The following is an 18,329-nucleotide window of genomic DNA, read 5'->3' as shown; positions in this document are numbered from 1 at the left end:
GTCTTACATATGGAGAAAGAAAAAGCTTAATCGTGGCAACTGTAAGCCTTTCATCAATTCAATTATCCATTTAAGGACTCACTCATTGAACTTAACCATAAAATGTTAGAGTTGCAGTGCTGCTCCTGTCTATCAGCTTGTGTCCCTGAATTCTTTGTACCCTTAGGGACGTTTTATCTTTTGAGAAATGTGACAGTCTGCCTTTTGAGACTGGCCTCGGCAGAGCTCCATAACCAATATATTGACAGATATAAGGTAGCGTGGAAAGTGAAGCAGTTCACAACTTGTGTCTGTCAAGCTGCTTTCGTTTCCAGACACAGGATCTTTTAAAACTATTACAGGACATTTCAAACCGTTAACTTACATTAATGGCATCTGATGTTTTTTGTTTTTTTTTTTTACAGGGATCTATGGATCTACATCAGCATCATATCATACCTAATTTCCCAGTATTTTTACTTTTTGGAAAATATAATTAGAATATTATCATATCTCCAAGCATACACAGGGCTTATCTTTGAATAAGAAGAACAGGCTCAAAATGGGGAGAAGAATTCACTGATACTGCCAGTATTTCTGACATTTTCTACTGAAATGTGAGTTGATTATTTCTACATGTAACCTTGAATTTGCAGTTTCTCTTCCCTCCATTTTGAAGAGGGATGAAGAGAGACAGCTGTTTCAAAGTACGTTAAAACCAATCATGTCACCTCTAAGAGTACACTCATTTATAAAAAGTCAATTCAAAACAATACAGGACTAGGTATGGAATATTACAGGCATCCTCATGAGGTCAACTATCATTCTGCAGAACTCACAGACAGGCAGATCTATTGACATCAATGCTTCCTTTTGGGGATAGCACCATACAGATTGGCCAACACTGTGATTTCCTCCTTCTTTTGCCTTACCTGAATATTACTGTTTCTGTGCCCCAGCACCCCAGCTAGGATAACGTGATGGCTCAGATCCTGCTGAAAAGCATTTTCTTATAAAGTAAGATTTCTGCAAAGAGAAAACAACAGAATTACGTCTTGTGTTCTTCTTTTCATCCCGTAGTATGTTCCTTCAAGATCAAACTGCCAAAATACCAAAACACATGATATTCAAAGTTGATTTTCTTGAATTTTAGTTTAGAGAAAGTGAATCTCTTGAGGAGACATATATAGAGACATATAGAGATATAGATAGAAAGACGGAGAGATAGATAGAGAGATGCCCGCACACTTTAATTTTCCGTCTTTAACCAAAGTCGCTGGCCTAATGTTAACACAAGATACTTAATGGACCTTGAGATTTCTTGTCATTTTAAGGCCTTTTCATCTTATGCTCTTATATATAAGGTTTAAGAATGGTGCAGCTTCAGAATAACGTGATAAAATCTTTCAGTCAGGAGCTGGAAGCACATTTAAGAAGTCACTTAAGAAATGCACATTTTAAATCAGCCTTTAAAATCACTGGCAAATATTTCCTAGACAAAGTAGTAAATTCATTGGTCTAATGTAGAATGAAAGACCCAGGTTTTGGTACTGGGTTGCTGTCCCTTCTCTCAGCGAAGTAATCACGTGTCCAGCTAATGGTAGACTATATTGCTGCCAATATCACTTTCAAGTTATTAGGTCCAATCAATGCTGGACAAAAGGAAAAAAGGTGGTCAACAGGCAATCTAGCTTTCAGTTTAACACTCCCTTGAGGATTTTCATTACCCTTTCCTTTTCTGTTCTCAAGGTTAGCTCTAACTAGACTATTTCTGGTTTCAACTTCTTGGACATAATGCACATCCACAATAGCCTTGCTCCTCCAACGTTAGTGTGCCCTTCCACCCGAGTAAGCAGAGTCCTGTCTTTTTTTTTATTATTTGTGACCTTTTCCTGGGTTAAAAGGTCACTCCTGAAGCAGACAGGTTTCACTTCTTATGGTGATTGCAGTGCAAAAAGCAGGCTTCTACCTTGTTAGAAGTGACATCACTGTACATTAAAGACATCATATCTCCTTTCATATTAAAATGCCTGTCAGTTCTGCTGCTCGCAGGCTGTAAATCTGCCACAGTATCCTGTGCTTGGGAGCTTTCATTATGAAAATACAGAAGATAAGCACCCTGCTTTACTGTCAAAAGGAAAAAGTCGTCTGGTAGTAATGAGGTTACTTTAAAAATAAATACACAATTGCTTAAACATGGATTATTTAATGTGGGTCAATTTTTGAAGGCATTCTTTTTTATTTCAATTCCTAAAAAAATTCAAGCTTAAAAACCAGTATGAGTAAAGCATGAATATACAGTCCTGTAGAATTTATTAATGCATAGATTTTGCACTTGCTCATGCAGTAAATCATTAGATTTTCCCTTTGACTTTGGCCCTCCAGCCTTGAGAGAAATGACATACCAGAATTTAACCTGTTTTTCATCTTTATATCATACAGATACAAAAAGACTTGTATGTTCTGCAAGAAAGTGACAACATTCAGCTGTTGTGCATATGACTTTAGAAAATATAGCCAGTGGAAAAATGCCTCTTAAACAGCAAAGAAAAATATAAATAATTATTGATCATTTTCTCTCATGGCATCATTAGGATATTAATAATACCTCGCTATTACATAAAGATTTTAATCCATTGATCTGAAAGCACTTTAGATATATCATTATTCTTGTTTTACAGAAGGGAAACTGAGACACAGAGAGGTGAGATGACCTGTCTCCACATTGGATGGCAGCTTAGCAACAGACCTGAGAACAGATCCTACAACTCTAGACTAGCCTGTCTGATACTTGACTTGTTTATTTCAAACTGGAAATTTGCATCATTTGCTGGTGTACCCCTGAAATGTTCACACAGCATGTGATATTCATTTAGTATTCATTATTCATTATTCATTAATGGGCTAAAATTATCACAGATTTTTTTTATTATAAAAAAAAAGTAACTCTCCTTATCCGCTTCATGCAAAAATACTAATCCACTGCTATTCCCCATTTCCATTTGAATTCCCTCCGACTGAGGAAACTTCAGCATGTGAGCATAGCATGTGTATTTTCAAATTCCATCTTCCGAATGATATACTCCACTGTTGATACTCTGTTTGAGGAGCTGAAATGATGGCTCAAGAGTTGTTTATAGACGATGAAGTCTTTCACCTCCAAAGCATCGATTTTAATAGCAGAATCCTGCATCCAGAGACAGAGATGTATATTTAGGCTGTGCTGTGTGCATTATGTGAAATCAATTGGCAGCATCAGTTCCAAGTAGACAAGGTGAAAACCATGGGGAAAAAAAAAAAAAAAGAAAAAACGAAAAGAAAATTTTTTGGATGAGGAACGTGAGTGCATAGGAAAAATGTCGTAGCTGAGGAGATGACATGGTTGGGATATGGTCTGATTACGCGAGACCAGAGGATTCCACATATGTCATGGGGGAAACCAGAGCATGTGTCAGTCAGTGGAGCTGGAAGTTAAATGAAACAAGAAACCAAAGAAAAGCAATGCATGGTATGAACACAGCTTGCTTTTTCACCTTCCAGTTTCTCCTGAATGCACGGGGGTGTTTCCTCCTTTTCTTTGTAGAATGAAGTCCTCTGTTCATGGAGAGCAGAGCAGGGTGAAGTAACGAGAGCGATAGTTCTTTAATGATCCAAGTCGTAAGGATTTATAACCCATTTTACAGCAATGTTGCCAACACCTTCCTAGCCACAAAAGCCTGCAAGGGCTCCTGATCAGGCCTTTGCATCATCTCTCTTCTCCTCAGAAGAGCCTTTCAAAGCTTTTCAGTTTCACAGTCACAAGTCCTGACTATGCTGAGTGCTTTCTTAGCATTCTCCATTCAACATCCATGCAGGTCCACTAGCAGTAGCAAGGGTGCAATTTTTAATGACAGGTGGTCTGGATTGCTACAGGCACTTCATGCTACTGCCCTCGAAATTTTCTAGGTAGGATTAGGTGAGTGAGAAAACATGGGTGTTGGTTTTGCCCTAAAGCTCCTACAGTTCCTAGGACTAGTGGAGCTGCACTGATAGCACAGATGGCAATTTTGCCTGAAAGCCGAAAAACAGACCACGGAAGAGTGAGTCAGTTGCCCTGCATCACTCCCCTCTCCTAGAAGATAATATTCATTTGTACCTGTTATCACAGATCTGGAAGAGTTAGTACATAACCTTCAATATTGTTCTATATATTTTTTCCAGTAATATATTTTTTTCTTGTAAAAGCAGTCAAGACTGAACTATGTAGGAATATTTTCTCGCATGTGTGAACTCCAGGCGTCAGTTCTGAACATTGTGTTTGAGGTTATTCTGCCTCTGAAACTGCAGGCCCTGGGGACTGGGTCACAGGCAGACACACCATATTGACAGATCTATATTTATGGATAGCATCCTTATTTTCACTAGTGTATCCATTGAAATTGTAATAAAGTTAAAAAAACAAGCGAGCTGTATAATGTACTCAGTTAAAAGTTAACTTTTGACTTAATATGAAACTTTATGCTTTTGTTCTATTCCTAACAAAACGTATATCTTGCATATATATCGTTTCTAGTCCTACCTTTTGATTTTACCTATTTTTGTTGCATTACAAAATAATCACATTCTGGTTGTTCCCTCAACCTCAGAAATAATGATTTTGTAGTCAATGGCTGAGAATTGGGGCCACTGGAAAACACCAGCTCACAAATGCTCTAGGAGTGACCTAATATTGACATTAAATCACATTTTATTTCTAAAGAAATTGAGCTCTCCAGTTAGTAAAGGCGCAGGGAGAACAGAGTGATTATACCACAATCTCTGTTATTTTAAATACTTCATTGTTTCACTTCCTGAATTAACAGTAGATTAAATATTTATGTTTAAAATTACTGAAAATAGGAATATTTGAGATTTTTCTACATACATCTTCCCTATTTTCCCTCCACTTCAAAAATAATTTGTACTAATAAAAATAGCTTCTTCCATCTAATCAAATTTCTGTTAATTGAATGTGGGAACTGAGCCACTGAGGCTGTGATTCACCCAAGGTCACCCTGGAAGCCTCTGGCAGAGGCATACAAGAATGCAGGTATTCTGAGTTACAATGAACACCGTCTTTTTTGCCTATTTTTGGTATCCTCACAACAGCAACATGTATCAGCATAGTAACAATTGACTTGGCAGCCTCCACACATGCCTACCAGTCTGGCTAATATCCAGGAAGGTGCTCCTTACATAGACAAAATGAATCATCTTTGTATACTTGTTTTCTCTCTCACATTTGATTGTTATTTCTTTATTTGCATTTCAGTAATATCTAAGGAGGTTCTGTACTGTACAAATGTACAATACCAACAAAAACAAAGGTTTGCAAGTCCAGAGCTTGAAACCTCAATCTCTTTTTTCATGTCTTCATTATCCAGTAGTTTTTCTTGGTATGCTTTGAATTTCACAGAGTTATCGACACTTTTTTTTAATATAATGTTGTGACCTATGTATAAAACTCAATTTGCTACTATTACAACTATTACTTAAACTGTGCTAGCTGCTCCATACAGTGAAGCAGCACTGCTGGGTTCAGGCTTATGTCTTACAATTTCTGGAAGACTGAAATGTGTGGATTGGAAAAACACGCTCCGTTTATTTTAGGCTTGATCCCTAATCCGCTGCTTGCTGAAATTCATAGAAAGGCTCTCAAAATCTTTCTGAGGAGAGGCAAACACAAATTTTCCCCATATATGAAGCACCTGTGGAGGGTCAGATAAATGGAAAAATTGGGTTGAGAGGCCAAAAGAAGTCAGGTGATGGCAGATCCAGTCAGTTCCCAAAAAGAGACTTAATCATCCTATGAGTCAGATGATACTTCTTCCCTAAAGCATCGGCTGCTTCCTTAAGTGGAAAGGGTCAGAGAGGGACAGAAAGGTGGCTGAACACTTTTTAATCTTCCTTGTTCACTGAATTTCAGAACACAGTACAGGTTGTTTTTACCACACTAAAAATTAGAGCTGCCTTATGTTTACTTCATATCCCCAGGTCTGTGTCAGAAGCATTTCTGGGGAGCTGGGAACTACCCTTGCAGATTCTTTACACCAGCATATCAATTTTAAGTAACTACTTCAGCCCATGGCTGTGCATAAACTTGACACCAGAGTTTTCAACCTGAAGTACTGAATTAGCATCATCAAACTGGCTACGGAAAAGTTTACACTGAAATGTCATCTGGAATTGATATTCCACACCGGAAAAAAAAAAAAAAAAGAGAATGTGTGTTTCTTTGATGTAAATATTTCAGAAAGTCTAAGTGAAAAAGGCTGTGTCCAATTCCATTGCATTTTGGATAGAAACTAGCGAAGCATTGCAGAAAACATTCAAGAGGAGCTTCCAGACGTTACTTAATAGAAAGCACAATTTTCACATGATCTGTCAAACTATATTTTAATTGGACAGAAAGTGGGAGAGACAAGCATGTGACAACGTCATCGTATCACTTAATCTATATAGGAGGACCTGAACATCCCAAGGTTGTGAGCACAACGTAAGGACTTGAAGAAGAATTTCATTAGGCTCTTTATCTAAAATCTGTAGCACAAACCCAATATTTTTTGATTAAAGTCCAATTTAAAAATGCATTAACTTTTTAATTGAGAACATGGCTGGGAATCAGCAGTTCTGATGATCTTAGCATAGCATGGGAAATAATTTGGGTAACTAAGCCTTCATTTAAGGGGAAAAAATCTTTCATCTTTTGCTGTATAGGCATAGATAGACTATCATTCAAACGCTGAAAGGCTTGAACTTTCCCATTCAAATGCATGCAAAGGGAGAATGTCAAACCTCTTAAGGCTTATGAAAAACCCAGGAAGTCCGGGGCAGTTAAGCGAACTCAGAGCTTCTGGGGATCTTCCCTTTCTTTTCTACAGGCCTGAAAGTCTAGGACACAGAGAGAAAGCCTCAGGGTGAGCTCTCACACTATTCTCCTCAGCTCCCTGTTTGCCAGGAAGTTTGCTGAGGAGGAAAAGGAGGGGGGTCCTAATACTTCCTTTCTGTTGCTTCTTCCCTCACCCTTCAATTCCTTAATGTCCAATTCCTCACCCTCAGGACATCAGAAGAAGACTTCCAAGAAGCACAAGTCATAGCAAAAGAACACAGCTCCAGAAGGAGAAGGAAAGGGACAGAGAGCATGGAGGTTATGCCAACTTCAAGAGAGTTGCAAGGTCAGCTTCAGCAGCCTGGTGCCAAAGTGCAGATCTGGCACCGACCTGTTCTCTGCACGCGGCACAGCCTCTGACAATGCAGAGCGAGACACGGAGCCCGCAGCTCATCGCACTCACGAGCACGCTATCAGACAACAGCCCGGGGGGCCACAGCCATGAGGGGGAAGCTAATCTTCACTCTTCTGCCACAGGACTTGTTTCAGGACTGAAAAGAAAACAAGCCACTTGGGTTGCAAAAGCTTTCTTGTCACGAGCTTCTCCCTTAGGAATCCCACGGGATGGCTGTGGAGAAAGCATGTAGGGCAATTTCTTGATCCAAAGTGGATGGAAAGGATCTGCAGCCTTAGAGTCTTATCCTGAATCCACTGGAGGAGTTTTGGATGCAGCCAGTGGGCTAACTGGTTGTTTAGCAGCCAGGATCCATTGCTGAGAAGTTTCTAAACCCAAGCTGTGAAAACTATCAGTCTAACAGTTATATTTTTGGTACCAGCTCATCGAGATGGATTTGTTTTGAGACTTCAAGTATATTCTCAAAATTTTACAGAGGCATCCTTAATGCAGAGAAGTAATTAGCAAAACTTTCCCTGGCTTCAGTGGGAGCAGAATCTCACCTTCCAAGTCTCAAACTCCAGAAATATAGTACCATGTTTACTTCCTCAGGAAACCCCGCAATAACGATGCTAATCTTGAATTGCAGAGCTTTTCCACCTCAACGCTATTTCATGGAGGCTGACATCTCGTCTCTCCCCACACCCTCAGAGGCTCTGAATAAGAAAGGTTTCCCTGGATTTGGAACTCGTTATTGGCTGCTTGTTTTATTGCATAATTTTCAGAATTTTTTCTTTTCTTTTTTTTTTTTTAATTTTTTTTTTTTTCTTCTTTTCTTTCTAATCTAAAAAGGCACTGAAGTTGACTGTTAAAATCATGGGGTATGCTATGATGTGGCTGGAATGGATTTGTCTTCTCTGACACAATTTTCAGATGAGGACTGTTTAATATGTCTTCGTTTTTTCATCTACTGGTCGTAGCTGGAGATTATTTAGGCTGAATTCAAAATCTGCCACAGACATTCTTTTGTCATCCGGATTGTTGTTGTTCTGCATGTAACTTACATAAATGGTGTGCACTGCACAAGAAATAGAAAAACTGGACACTCTTTTTAGCACGTTCTGTGTTATACAGCCACCTCGCTTGTGGAAATGCTTTTATTTCAAGTAGCTGGGAGAGAAAAACCTTCCTAACTTTGAAGTGTTTTTTATTGCATTAAAGAGAGAGAGAGATACTGTCAAATCCCATTTCATTTTTAAAGTTAACTGTAAGTTTTAATTAGGTCCTCTGAACAAGGATTCTGCGATGCTTTATGTCCAAGAGTTAGCAATAGTACACGATCCACCGACTTCCATCATTAAGTTCAGTTGACAAAGGCCAACACAACTCTTTTCTTTGTAACTTTGTAACCATTTATGTTTGAGGTGAAGATGTTAATATGGAAATTTTGTGAGCTGGGAATGAGTACGAACTCTATCATTGTAATTTATGACCTTTCATCTGAGGCCAAATGTAAAGGCAATTGCAATTGTTCTATATCTCAAGGCCAGCACATAGCAGATGTATGATATTTGGAGTGTTAGACATAAACTTTTATTACCAAATTATAAATAATTTCTACCACTTACAATGTTCACCTTTCAAGTTCATCTTGATTAAAACACAAGGGCAGCATCTCGCTGATTTCCATGAGTTATACAGCTGAAAAAGCTCTGTCATAGTACACCGTGAGAGGATAAAGCAATGCAGTATTTTAAAAGAATCTATTGATAGCAAGGTATGCGATGGTTTAGATCAAAATCCTTTCTCATCTAGACGATAAACAAACAAACAAAGGAGAATCATTAGTCGATGACATCTTAATTTTATTTTCACTCTTGAACCTCTGAAATCTTTAAGGAGGACGTTGAATGTGGATTACTTAGATCCTTTGAAGACTTTCCTGAGGTCATTGGGGTTTTGTCACTCAGGAAATAACACATTCTGATGTTGCTTGATAGCAGATGTGGTGACATAATCTTCCTGAATGTGCAAGATGGGAATTGTCTTCCCAGGTGCGAATCACATGACGCCAAAGTGCTCAGCAACATACACCTTCCTGCATGGAGGTTAATTTACCACTAGGAACAGCACGTGAGGCTGCTTCAAGACCTACGGCAAACCAGAGAACATTACCTAAGATTTGGGTTCATGACTTGGTCTCAAACCACGAAAAAGGGGAGCTAAGGATACAAAACTTGTCGATCCCAACACCCATGTTTCAGAACAGGTGGGTTTGTGAGGTTAATAGGGTATGAAGCAAGAAAGTAGGTTTTGTTGACTGACATCAAACAACCAAAGGATCCACACACATAGAAACTGTAACTAAGTACATGCCTAAGCCAGCTAGGAAGCAGCCTATTGAACACAAGGCAAAATAGCTCAGCAGGTTCTAATGGCTAGCGAAAAAGAGAAATACGAGCTATAAAGACAAACTTGTAAGAAATAAAACAAAGAGGAAGGCTCCCAAACCATAAAATGCCCCTAGCTGGATTTGCAAAATTGTCATGAAAATTTACTGGCCCGGGGCATGAAAAATCTGTTTGCCCAGTCTTCATCACGGACATCAGTAACAACGAAAACCAGAACACTCCCTTATCAAAACATTACACACGGAAGCCAGGCAGCCAAATAAAACTTTGCAAGCCTGCTCCCCAGAGTAACTATTTTACATTTCTTTTCTGCTTCAAGTACTGGATATAATCAAGCACAGTTGGATGCTCCTGATTAACATGATGGTTGCCTGGAAACATGGGCACAACGTGGCCCAGCTTTCCTGGCCATGCCTCTGCTTGAACTCTGGGACAGCCACGTGACCTTGGTCAGGTTTGCAGGCCTTGCCTCTTAAAGCCTCTTAGCCTAAGGTTTGGGGATAAAAATGTTACTGGATGTGTGTTCAAAAAGAGAAGATAAACAACTCCATAAGGAAGAGAGAACACAAACCCATGTTCTGAAAAGCCATAGCACATGTTCTTCATAGCATGAGAATTAACCCTTTCACCAAAATACTTAATCAATAATGGAAGAATAAAAAAATCCAGTTCAGAAGCTTTCACAGCTGATTAACTTCTGTCACGGTACTAAATCCCTTAAAAAAAAAAGTATTTTCCAGGCCTTAGGGAATAGGTGGAAGAAGGAGAAAAAGATGGGTGAGAAAATGGGGAAAAGAAGACAAAAGCTCAACTTCTTATTGTGCCACGTTCTTTCCAGGTGACATTTGAAGAAAATCTCTTTGCTTCTATGTTCACTAATTCATCTGTAAAATGAACACAGTGACACTTTCCTATCCTGTTCTGGTAAGGACCCTTACGCTGACAGCTGCGAGGTGCTCACTTATTTCTCTGATGAGGCCCGTGTGCGAGGAGATCGCTTTGGAATCAACAGGATCTCGTTATAGTGGAATATAACTACATATTGGGTCATGCAATTTTTCCGTAAGAAATTCACGAGGCATTATTTGGGGTCTAAGTGTAAGCAAGCCACAAAAGCATCTCTGTGATGTTGGGCTGACGAAGGGCCCACGGGCCCCACGGTGAACCCCTCGCAGCACAGCCTGATGGCGTTTGGGCAGTTACATGAAACATCAGTAGCGCTTTTACGCCGCCACAGTGCCACGCCAGCCAGGGCTGGCGGCCTTCCGGGGAGCGGGTCTGCAGGGACCCACCCATAACCACGGACTCGGGTGGGAAAGGCGACCCGGGGGCTGCGGGGCCGTGCCCGGCACAGGCCGCTAGCGGGCACCCAGCGCGCTGAGGGCGGGCAGCGGCCGCCGCCGCCGCCCACAGGCCCCACCCCGCGCGTTCTCGCGCCCGGCGCCGTTTGTCCCTGCCGCCGCGCCGTAGCGGGGCGGTGCTGATTGCGCGGGAGCGCGGCGGGCGGCGAGCGCCGGGAAGGGGCTCAGGCGGCGGCGGCGGGTGAGTGCGGGGCGGGCCCGGGTCCGTGGCGGGGCCCCCAGCGGCGCCTGACCTGCCGCCCCCGGGCTGCGGGGAGGGGACCGGGGAAGGGGCGGCTGTCTGGTTGTGTTGGCGGGGGGCTCCTGTGGGGTGCGTGTGCCTCCCCCGCCGCCTGCGGCAGGCGCGGGGCGGCCGTTGCGGGTGTCGGTTGGGGCCGTTGCGGGTGTCGGTTGGGGCCGTTGCCGCTGTTTTTTGAGGCGGCGGCAGCGGAGCTTCACCTCGCGCCGGGGATTGGTCAGGGGCGTTTCTTAGAACGCGTTTCGCGCCGTCTCGGCTGGCTTTGAGCCCGCAGCGTTCGCGGCGGCGCGTCCTTTCGGGCGAGCTGCCCGGGGTGGGGGTGGCACCGCTCTGCGGGGCGGCTCGGTCCCCGGGAGCTGGGGAGCGCGGCACTGCCGAGCCCCGCGGTGCCGACATCGCGGAGGACGCGGCGCGCTGACGGCCAGACCGGCGGCGATGGTTGCGCGGCTGGGCTGGCCCGTTGCGGCGCGGCGCAGAAAGCCAGCAACAAAAGGTTGTCGCTGAGCTGGGTGTCAGCGTTAGCGCCGTTTTCTGCCGTTGATTTAAAGCGCAAGACAACTAAGACAAAGTGGCATTAAAGCTGAAGTTAAGCAATACCGACTGAGGGAGGGGCTCGTACCGAACCGGGTGTGCGCGCTGCACCGTGAGTTTTTAAGTCGCAGCATCTCCGTTCTAAACTTAGACTAACTTAACTGATTCAGTTGAAGGCATCCTTACAAATTTATTCTCTGCTCCTGTTTGTGAGCCGAGATAAAAAAACCCTTCTCTTGCTGTTCGACCACAAACTTCTATGTACAGAAGTACTGGCTTCTCCCTCCACCCCCTGAAGATACGAACACCTCATTATGGCTTTGCTCTCTAATTTTATTAGCAAAAGGTGTTACAGAAATGATGAGGCCTTTGGCTCTGTTGGAAGTTTACAAGATGCACAGCGTGGCAAACAAGGATTCTTAATAATTTCAGAAGTTATAAAAATACCAAAGGGAGAGTTTAAAGCTATGGCTCTAGGAGCTCTTGACTCTCCACCTCCACCCTTAAGGTTTTGCTTTTATCTCCTTTGATACTTTCTCTCACTGAAGTATTGAGTCAGGGCACTGCCCATCTCTACTGTGTGTTTAAAAGCCATATGTGAGCATGTTTCTTATCCAAATATTTTCTCTCACTTCTCTTTCCAGTTTAGCAGAGAAGATCAAGATGAGTCTACGGAAGCAAACCCCTAGTGACTTTCTAAAACAAATCATTGGAAGGCCAGTTGTTGTAAAATTAAATTCTGGAGTTGATTATCGAGGTAAGTTCTCCATTTGTTTCTCACGCTGAGTAGTCAGTGTTTGGGGGAGGCTGGAGCAGATGCAAAGCAAAACAGTGGGATCTAGAATCTTGGAGTATGTGAATATAGATCTCAGAATGGTGACATTAAAAATACAAAATCAGCTCTGGAGAAACTTATGAAAAGGAGTTCAACGGTGCATTTAGAGATTAAAATTACATATGTGAATCATTAGTGTCCTTAGTCACAGATAGTTAGACTGGAGTCTTAGGATGATTCTGAGTTTCTAAACAGATATTTGTAAAGATTGGCTGGAATTACAATTCCTGAAATGGCCAGGCAGTTCCCTCCTTAGTGCTCTGATAGCAACCCTTGTTGGAACTACCCATTTTCTTCGCCTTCCTGTTCTCAGATTCCTAGTATAGACCTTGGTCCAGAAGAAGCTTCGAATGGTAAATGAGGTCATTGGTCATAAGCCTACTCTTACACAAGGGGTGAGAGAGTTATTTACATTCCTGGTTAAACAACTGCCTAGACACCTGTTGGATCCTGGAGGTGCAGGAGAAAGCTTAGTGTGGCTTTTGCTGCTATATGCCCTGTTCATTTTAACACAGCCCAGCAGTTTTATTCCTGAACTCTTCACCCTATCGGTCTACCTTCTTGCACTGAATGTAGGATTATAGGGGGGTTTTAACCAGTAAATTAAACTTCTCTGTTCAGTGAAATGTCCTGGTCCTGTTCCCATTAGGGTAAGACTATCAGCCTATCCAATTTTTTTAATAGTATCCAAACAATAAAACTGTCCTGAATCTCCTATCGTGCACAATTTAGACATTTTATTCTGCAATGATTTAAACATTATGGTCCTCCTACAGATCGCTGCTTCAGACAGGTTTAAATCAATTGGCTGAGCCTGGCATTTGTGAGAGGAGACTTGTTTGTGCTGTGACAAGGAATCTTTTGTATTATGACAGTTTAAATTGTTATTGTTCACTGACAGAGCAAGCAACGCCTTCTTATCCCTTCCTGTTCCTCTTTAGTGTCTCTCAGCTGACAGAATTTGCAATCTGGCACTTCTTTGAGAACCACATTGTCTGAGCAGTTCAGGTGGGGTTGGTGGCTTAAGAACTTCGCTGCTTCTCATTGGTCTTTGGCCTCTGTAAATTCTTTTTGGCAGGAAAGTGTAGCAACAGCTCAAAGTCAAGTCATCACAAGGTACACACAAAGCAGGGCCAAACCAGATTTGGGTTTTGGATGCACTTTATTTTCTTTGAGAACATTGGTACCTTCTGCTTTGTAAGATCCATTTGTAACTGCTGCTGATTTTCCCCTCAACACGGCTAGTTTAACATGCCTCCAGTCAGACCTACCAAACTTGAACCATAGTTCCTTTGAACACCCTTATTTGTTACTAGATTTTTTTTCCCCTTTCCCTTCCTTATTTCCCTCCGCTCTCCTTCCTTCCCTCTTGATGGAATCCTGCAGTTAAAAACCTGTATCCTGTTCTCGTTTGAAAAATATGCACTCAGTTTGTTTTCTGCAGAAGTTTGACCAATATTTGTAAAAGCCAAACATTAAAAAAGTCATCATGTCAGGCTTTTGTTGCAGATCTGTCTAGATTCTTCCTCTAGTCTACGTTGCTAATTTTGTGTCTGCACCTCCACCCTCCGAGCCACCATACGCACAAACGTGGCCTAATGCAAGTGGTGATGTGTAACCATAAAATACCTTGATTCGCTGCCAAGTGCTGCCCACATATAGGGGAGGAAGCCCTGGGAAAGTAATGTGTTAAATTAATATGTATGATTTCTATGTGTAGAGATGGATCTGTAAATCAGAACTTCTCTACATACAGATAAAACACTAGCCAGGATGGGCAGTGACAATATTTAATGCCATTAGTGGCCTGAGAGTAAACACAGAGAAAAGGAGGAAGAGAATGAAAGAATCATGAATGCACTCTAGGAACAAAAGAGTTTGCAAATACTGCATTTACGGCCTACGGAGTGGTAGCTTAGGAAAATCCACGCAGTCCGATGTTAATTTTGGAGACTTGTTTTGTTTTGTTTTCTGTCGTTACTTGGAGCACTTGGGATTACTGGAGTGGAAAAACAGCTCTGATTTTTACTTGGTTTGGGGTTTTTGGTGCATTTAGCAATGCTTCGTGAGCAGTCAGTTTTTCCTGTTTGTGTGGAAACAGAGGAAAGAAAAACGTAATAATCCTCAAACCATTACAAGTTGGCAGGAGAACTTGAATCCCTGATTATTTAGTGGAAGATATTACCATAACGCTTCTGAAAAATGAGAATGTGCCCCAGGCAAGGATTCTCAGACTGGAGTTTTCTCCTCCTTCCCAAGTACAGCCAATACACTATATTTCGACTTTTAGTGACAGGTAAATAAATTAGGTGTTTTTCAGCAGAGGAAAAATTATTTTAGTAGTATTGTCTGTGCATGCAAGGATGAAGTCAGGAAAAACACACATGCAAGTGGGAGATAATTAATACAGCTTTTTTACAAGTTGTTTTACATGCACGACTAACAAATCAGATTGTGTTCTCTGAGCAATTCTTTACATCTGTTAATCCCCACATTCAGTTCCTTACATGAATAGTCTGTGTGTTGATCAGGCAAGTTAAATCTGTAGACGGCCATGGTTCTGATATTAAGGGTGGGTGTAGACACTGAGGAGTGATTTTGAATGAAAAAATGCCATCATGCTGCCAGCACCTAGGAAGTACTGTGTGAACAAGGCACAGCCTTCAACAGGGGCTGTGAGAAGTGAGAACATACATACTCATCTAAAACCAGTGCTACTCAAATGCGTATTTTCATGATCAAAAGAACATGTAACATTACACACAGCAGATTTTTTTTCCTGAGTTGCATTAATTAAACAGCATAGTTTTATTTTTGTGGGAAGATTTCAGTGTCATTTGAAAACACTTTACCCGTTGAAGACTGTAGAATTTTATTTACATCATAACAGAGACTTGCAGCTGATGTTCTTCTAGATCTGTAAGCATGAAGATGAATATGAAAAAGTATGTATGGTGTCCTGTATTAAAAGGGTTGTTTTTCAGCTATATCCTTCACAAGTTTTGATGAAAACTCTATTTGTATAGCCTTGTCCTTAGTTTGTCCAGTTACACTTAATGTCACAGCTTCATTTCAGGTGTGTGGTTTAAAACACAAGTGAAAAGGGACAACTTAAACTTTCAAAGTGGAAACTGTCAATCTTTTGAAAGTCATGTCTTTGTGACTTCTCTTTCCCCCCACTCTTACATCAACTGATAAAGTTGCTACTGGAATGCCTGGGGTTCCTCACTCCCAGCTTAGTTCTTTGAAGAATACTCTGATCTACGGACTCATCTGGCCAAGCTTGGACTTTGAGTTTGTTAGGAAGATATGTTTTTCAACACTATTCAAACTCAATGCATTTTTGTTCATTTTAAAAATAAGTTTAAGCTGATTCACTTTTAAACATCACTGTCTTCAGGTGTCCTGGCTTGCCTGGATGGGTATATGAATATAGCTCTGGAACAGACTGAAGAATATGTAAATGGACAGTTAAAGAACAAGTACGGGGACGCATTTATCCGAGGAAATAATGGTAACTCCTCCTCCTTATGTTATTGCTCATTAGAAGTTTGCGTTTTGGTATTTATTTCTGAATTTGAGGAGTGGCAGAAATGTAAAAGCAAGCTGCCTGTAAGAACATTAGTTTTAGGCTTTCTTGGAAACCTTAACAGATTTACTTTTTTAGTGTTTCACTTTTCAGTGTCTGCGCTTCTCTGCATTCTTGTGGCCCTTTTTGCCTCTGAACTTGAAGTTCATTTGGAGAAGCATGCTCTTTTCTAGCCTTCCTTAGAGCTTATTTCCTGTTATTTGGCAGCTTTACTCTTTTGCACTTACTGCCTGCTTAGATGGCCTCTGCACCACAGAAGTTTCTGTGTTTTGCTGGCAAACTACTGCATAAATTTATGCTACAGTACAGATATTGGTGATACTGCAGTATTTTCTTGTGATACAATTGTCCAAACCCGAGTGAATGCTGTTCATTAGTACTGGAGGCTATTTCATCTTATGAGTAAAGATTTTTACCACCAGTCAGGAAAATCACTTCCACTTTACTACCGAGCCTTTGAATATCCCAGTGCAGTAGGTGGATTTTAGTGCACTTCAAGGACAATCCCAGGCTCGTGAAATGACTCTGGTATCAGTTAGGCTGTAATAGCAGGACATGCCAGGGAGAAAAATATCTAAAAATAGAAAAGGTTCACAAGTCAGATGTGAATAGACTTGTAGAGAAGGTAAATGAAGCAGGGTTTGACCGAGGTACTTGAGAAGAAAATGGAGGACCTGAAGGAGGGAGGGAATTAAAAGAAACAACTGAATGCCATGTTACAAAAAGAATCAAAGGGAATGTGACACCAATGTGAAAGAGTATTTTGGGAGGAGAAATAATCCTTGAATGAGGCCAGATGCTTTTTGCAAGGAATTTGGATTATTATGCTAAGGAGTGCAGTGACATTGCAGCTGGAGAATCAATTATGGAAATAAGAATCTATTCTAGAAGTTAAAACAAATGGATGAGAGGCAGGAGGCTGAAGAACAGGCTGAGCAGGGAACTTAAGACATCTCAGGTTTCGGAGCACGATGCAGTTTCATGTTGTGCATGGATCTGTTCTGGGGATGTCAAGCAGGTGGAAGATGTCTGCTGCTTCATAGGTAATGGTGAGCTTTGCTTAAGGGCTTGGATTTCCAGCTTTTGTTGAAAGATCGTAGCATTAGTGTCTGATACCTGTGATTCTGCTGCTTAGAAACTCTCTCACGCTCCCCTCAGTAATGCTGTAGGGTAGGTTGCTTTATCCTTCCTCTGTTCAGCCTGTGTCTGCTGGAGTGTAGTTTGGCTATGAATATAATAAATACCAAACTAAAGTAATACACAGTGTGGAAATTTGATAGCATTTCTTGAAACCTGGACTTAAAATTTTGTTTCCTGACTTTGTTCATGCCAAATGGGATTAATTACACTATTGTTTTACAAGCCACGGAAATAAGATGTTTTAAATAAACAGGCTTCTGCACATTATTTACCAGGGCCCTTTTATGTGTGCCGCTTTCTCCTTTTCACAGTATTGTACATAAGCACACAGAAGAGGAGGATGTGAAGATGCCAGAAGGAGGCTGTTCTGTACTTGTGAACCTCTTCAGTGATGAGCCGTATTTGATTTGTAGTTAATAATCCACAGGTGACATACACAAGTGTTTAAATATTTTTTTAAATAAATGTAAACAAGTGTGAACTTCCTGAATGTTTTTGTTTCAAAGCATTGCTTTGTTCCACTGTACAGAAAAAAATAAATAAGAGAAGCATGTAATAGTGCCGTAAGGCTAATTCAAAGCACCAGCTTGTTTAATTATGCTAACAGTTACAGAAACACTGAATGGAAGGTAAGCAGGCATGGAGTAATTGCAAATCACAGCCTTGCATTGATGGCAAAACAATAGCTTAACTGATGTTGGGAAGGGAGATGTCAGTATTTTGGTGACAATGACCCATCCCTTTTGGAAAACGCAGGGTCAGCATTAAATGCCAATCTAGTAAGAGTCATCAGGTAAAAAGTTCAGCTGTCCAGAAAAATCTTGAATTGTGGATGGAATCAAGGGATGTAACAGTGACACTTCAACAGTTAGGGGCGGGGAAAGAATTGAATCAAATGGAAGAAAAGCCCTAAGGGTGAAAAGAAAGCTCTGTGCCAGCTGAGGAAGTCAGTCACAGGTGACAAGCCAGCCTCAGTTGGTATGCCAACACAGCTAGCAGCTGCT

At 41.3% G+C, this 18,329-nt stretch overlaps 1 protein-coding gene across 1 annotated transcript; it reads left to right on the top strand.

Annotated features, from left to right (window-relative positions):
- The first annotated feature begins 11,144 nt into the window (after window positions 1-11,144).
- On the top strand, window positions 11,145-17,737 carry LSM6 (LSM6 homolog, U6 small nuclear RNA and mRNA degradation associated). The gene is made up of 4 exons (XM_086464461.1): window positions 11,145-11,173; window positions 12,406-12,518; window positions 15,997-16,110; window positions 17,637-17,737. Exons 2-4 carry the CDS (start codon window positions 12,425-12,427, stop codon window positions 17,669-17,671), a joined length of 243 nt encoding a protein of 80 aa, XP_086320587.1. The 5' UTR covers window positions 11,145-11,173; window positions 12,406-12,424; the 3' UTR covers window positions 17,672-17,737.
- The last annotated feature ends 592 nt before the right edge of the window (window positions 17,738-18,329 follow it).

Source organism: Leptosomus discolor, chromosome 4, assembly GCF_034619465.1.
Source record: "Leptosomus discolor isolate bLepDis1 chromosome 4, bLepDis1.hap2, whole genome shotgun sequence".
NCBI classification, from domain to species: Eukaryota; Metazoa; Chordata; class Aves; order Leptosomiformes; family Leptosomidae; genus Leptosomus; species Leptosomus discolor.
This window is presented reverse-complemented; position numbering and strand designations above follow the sequence as displayed.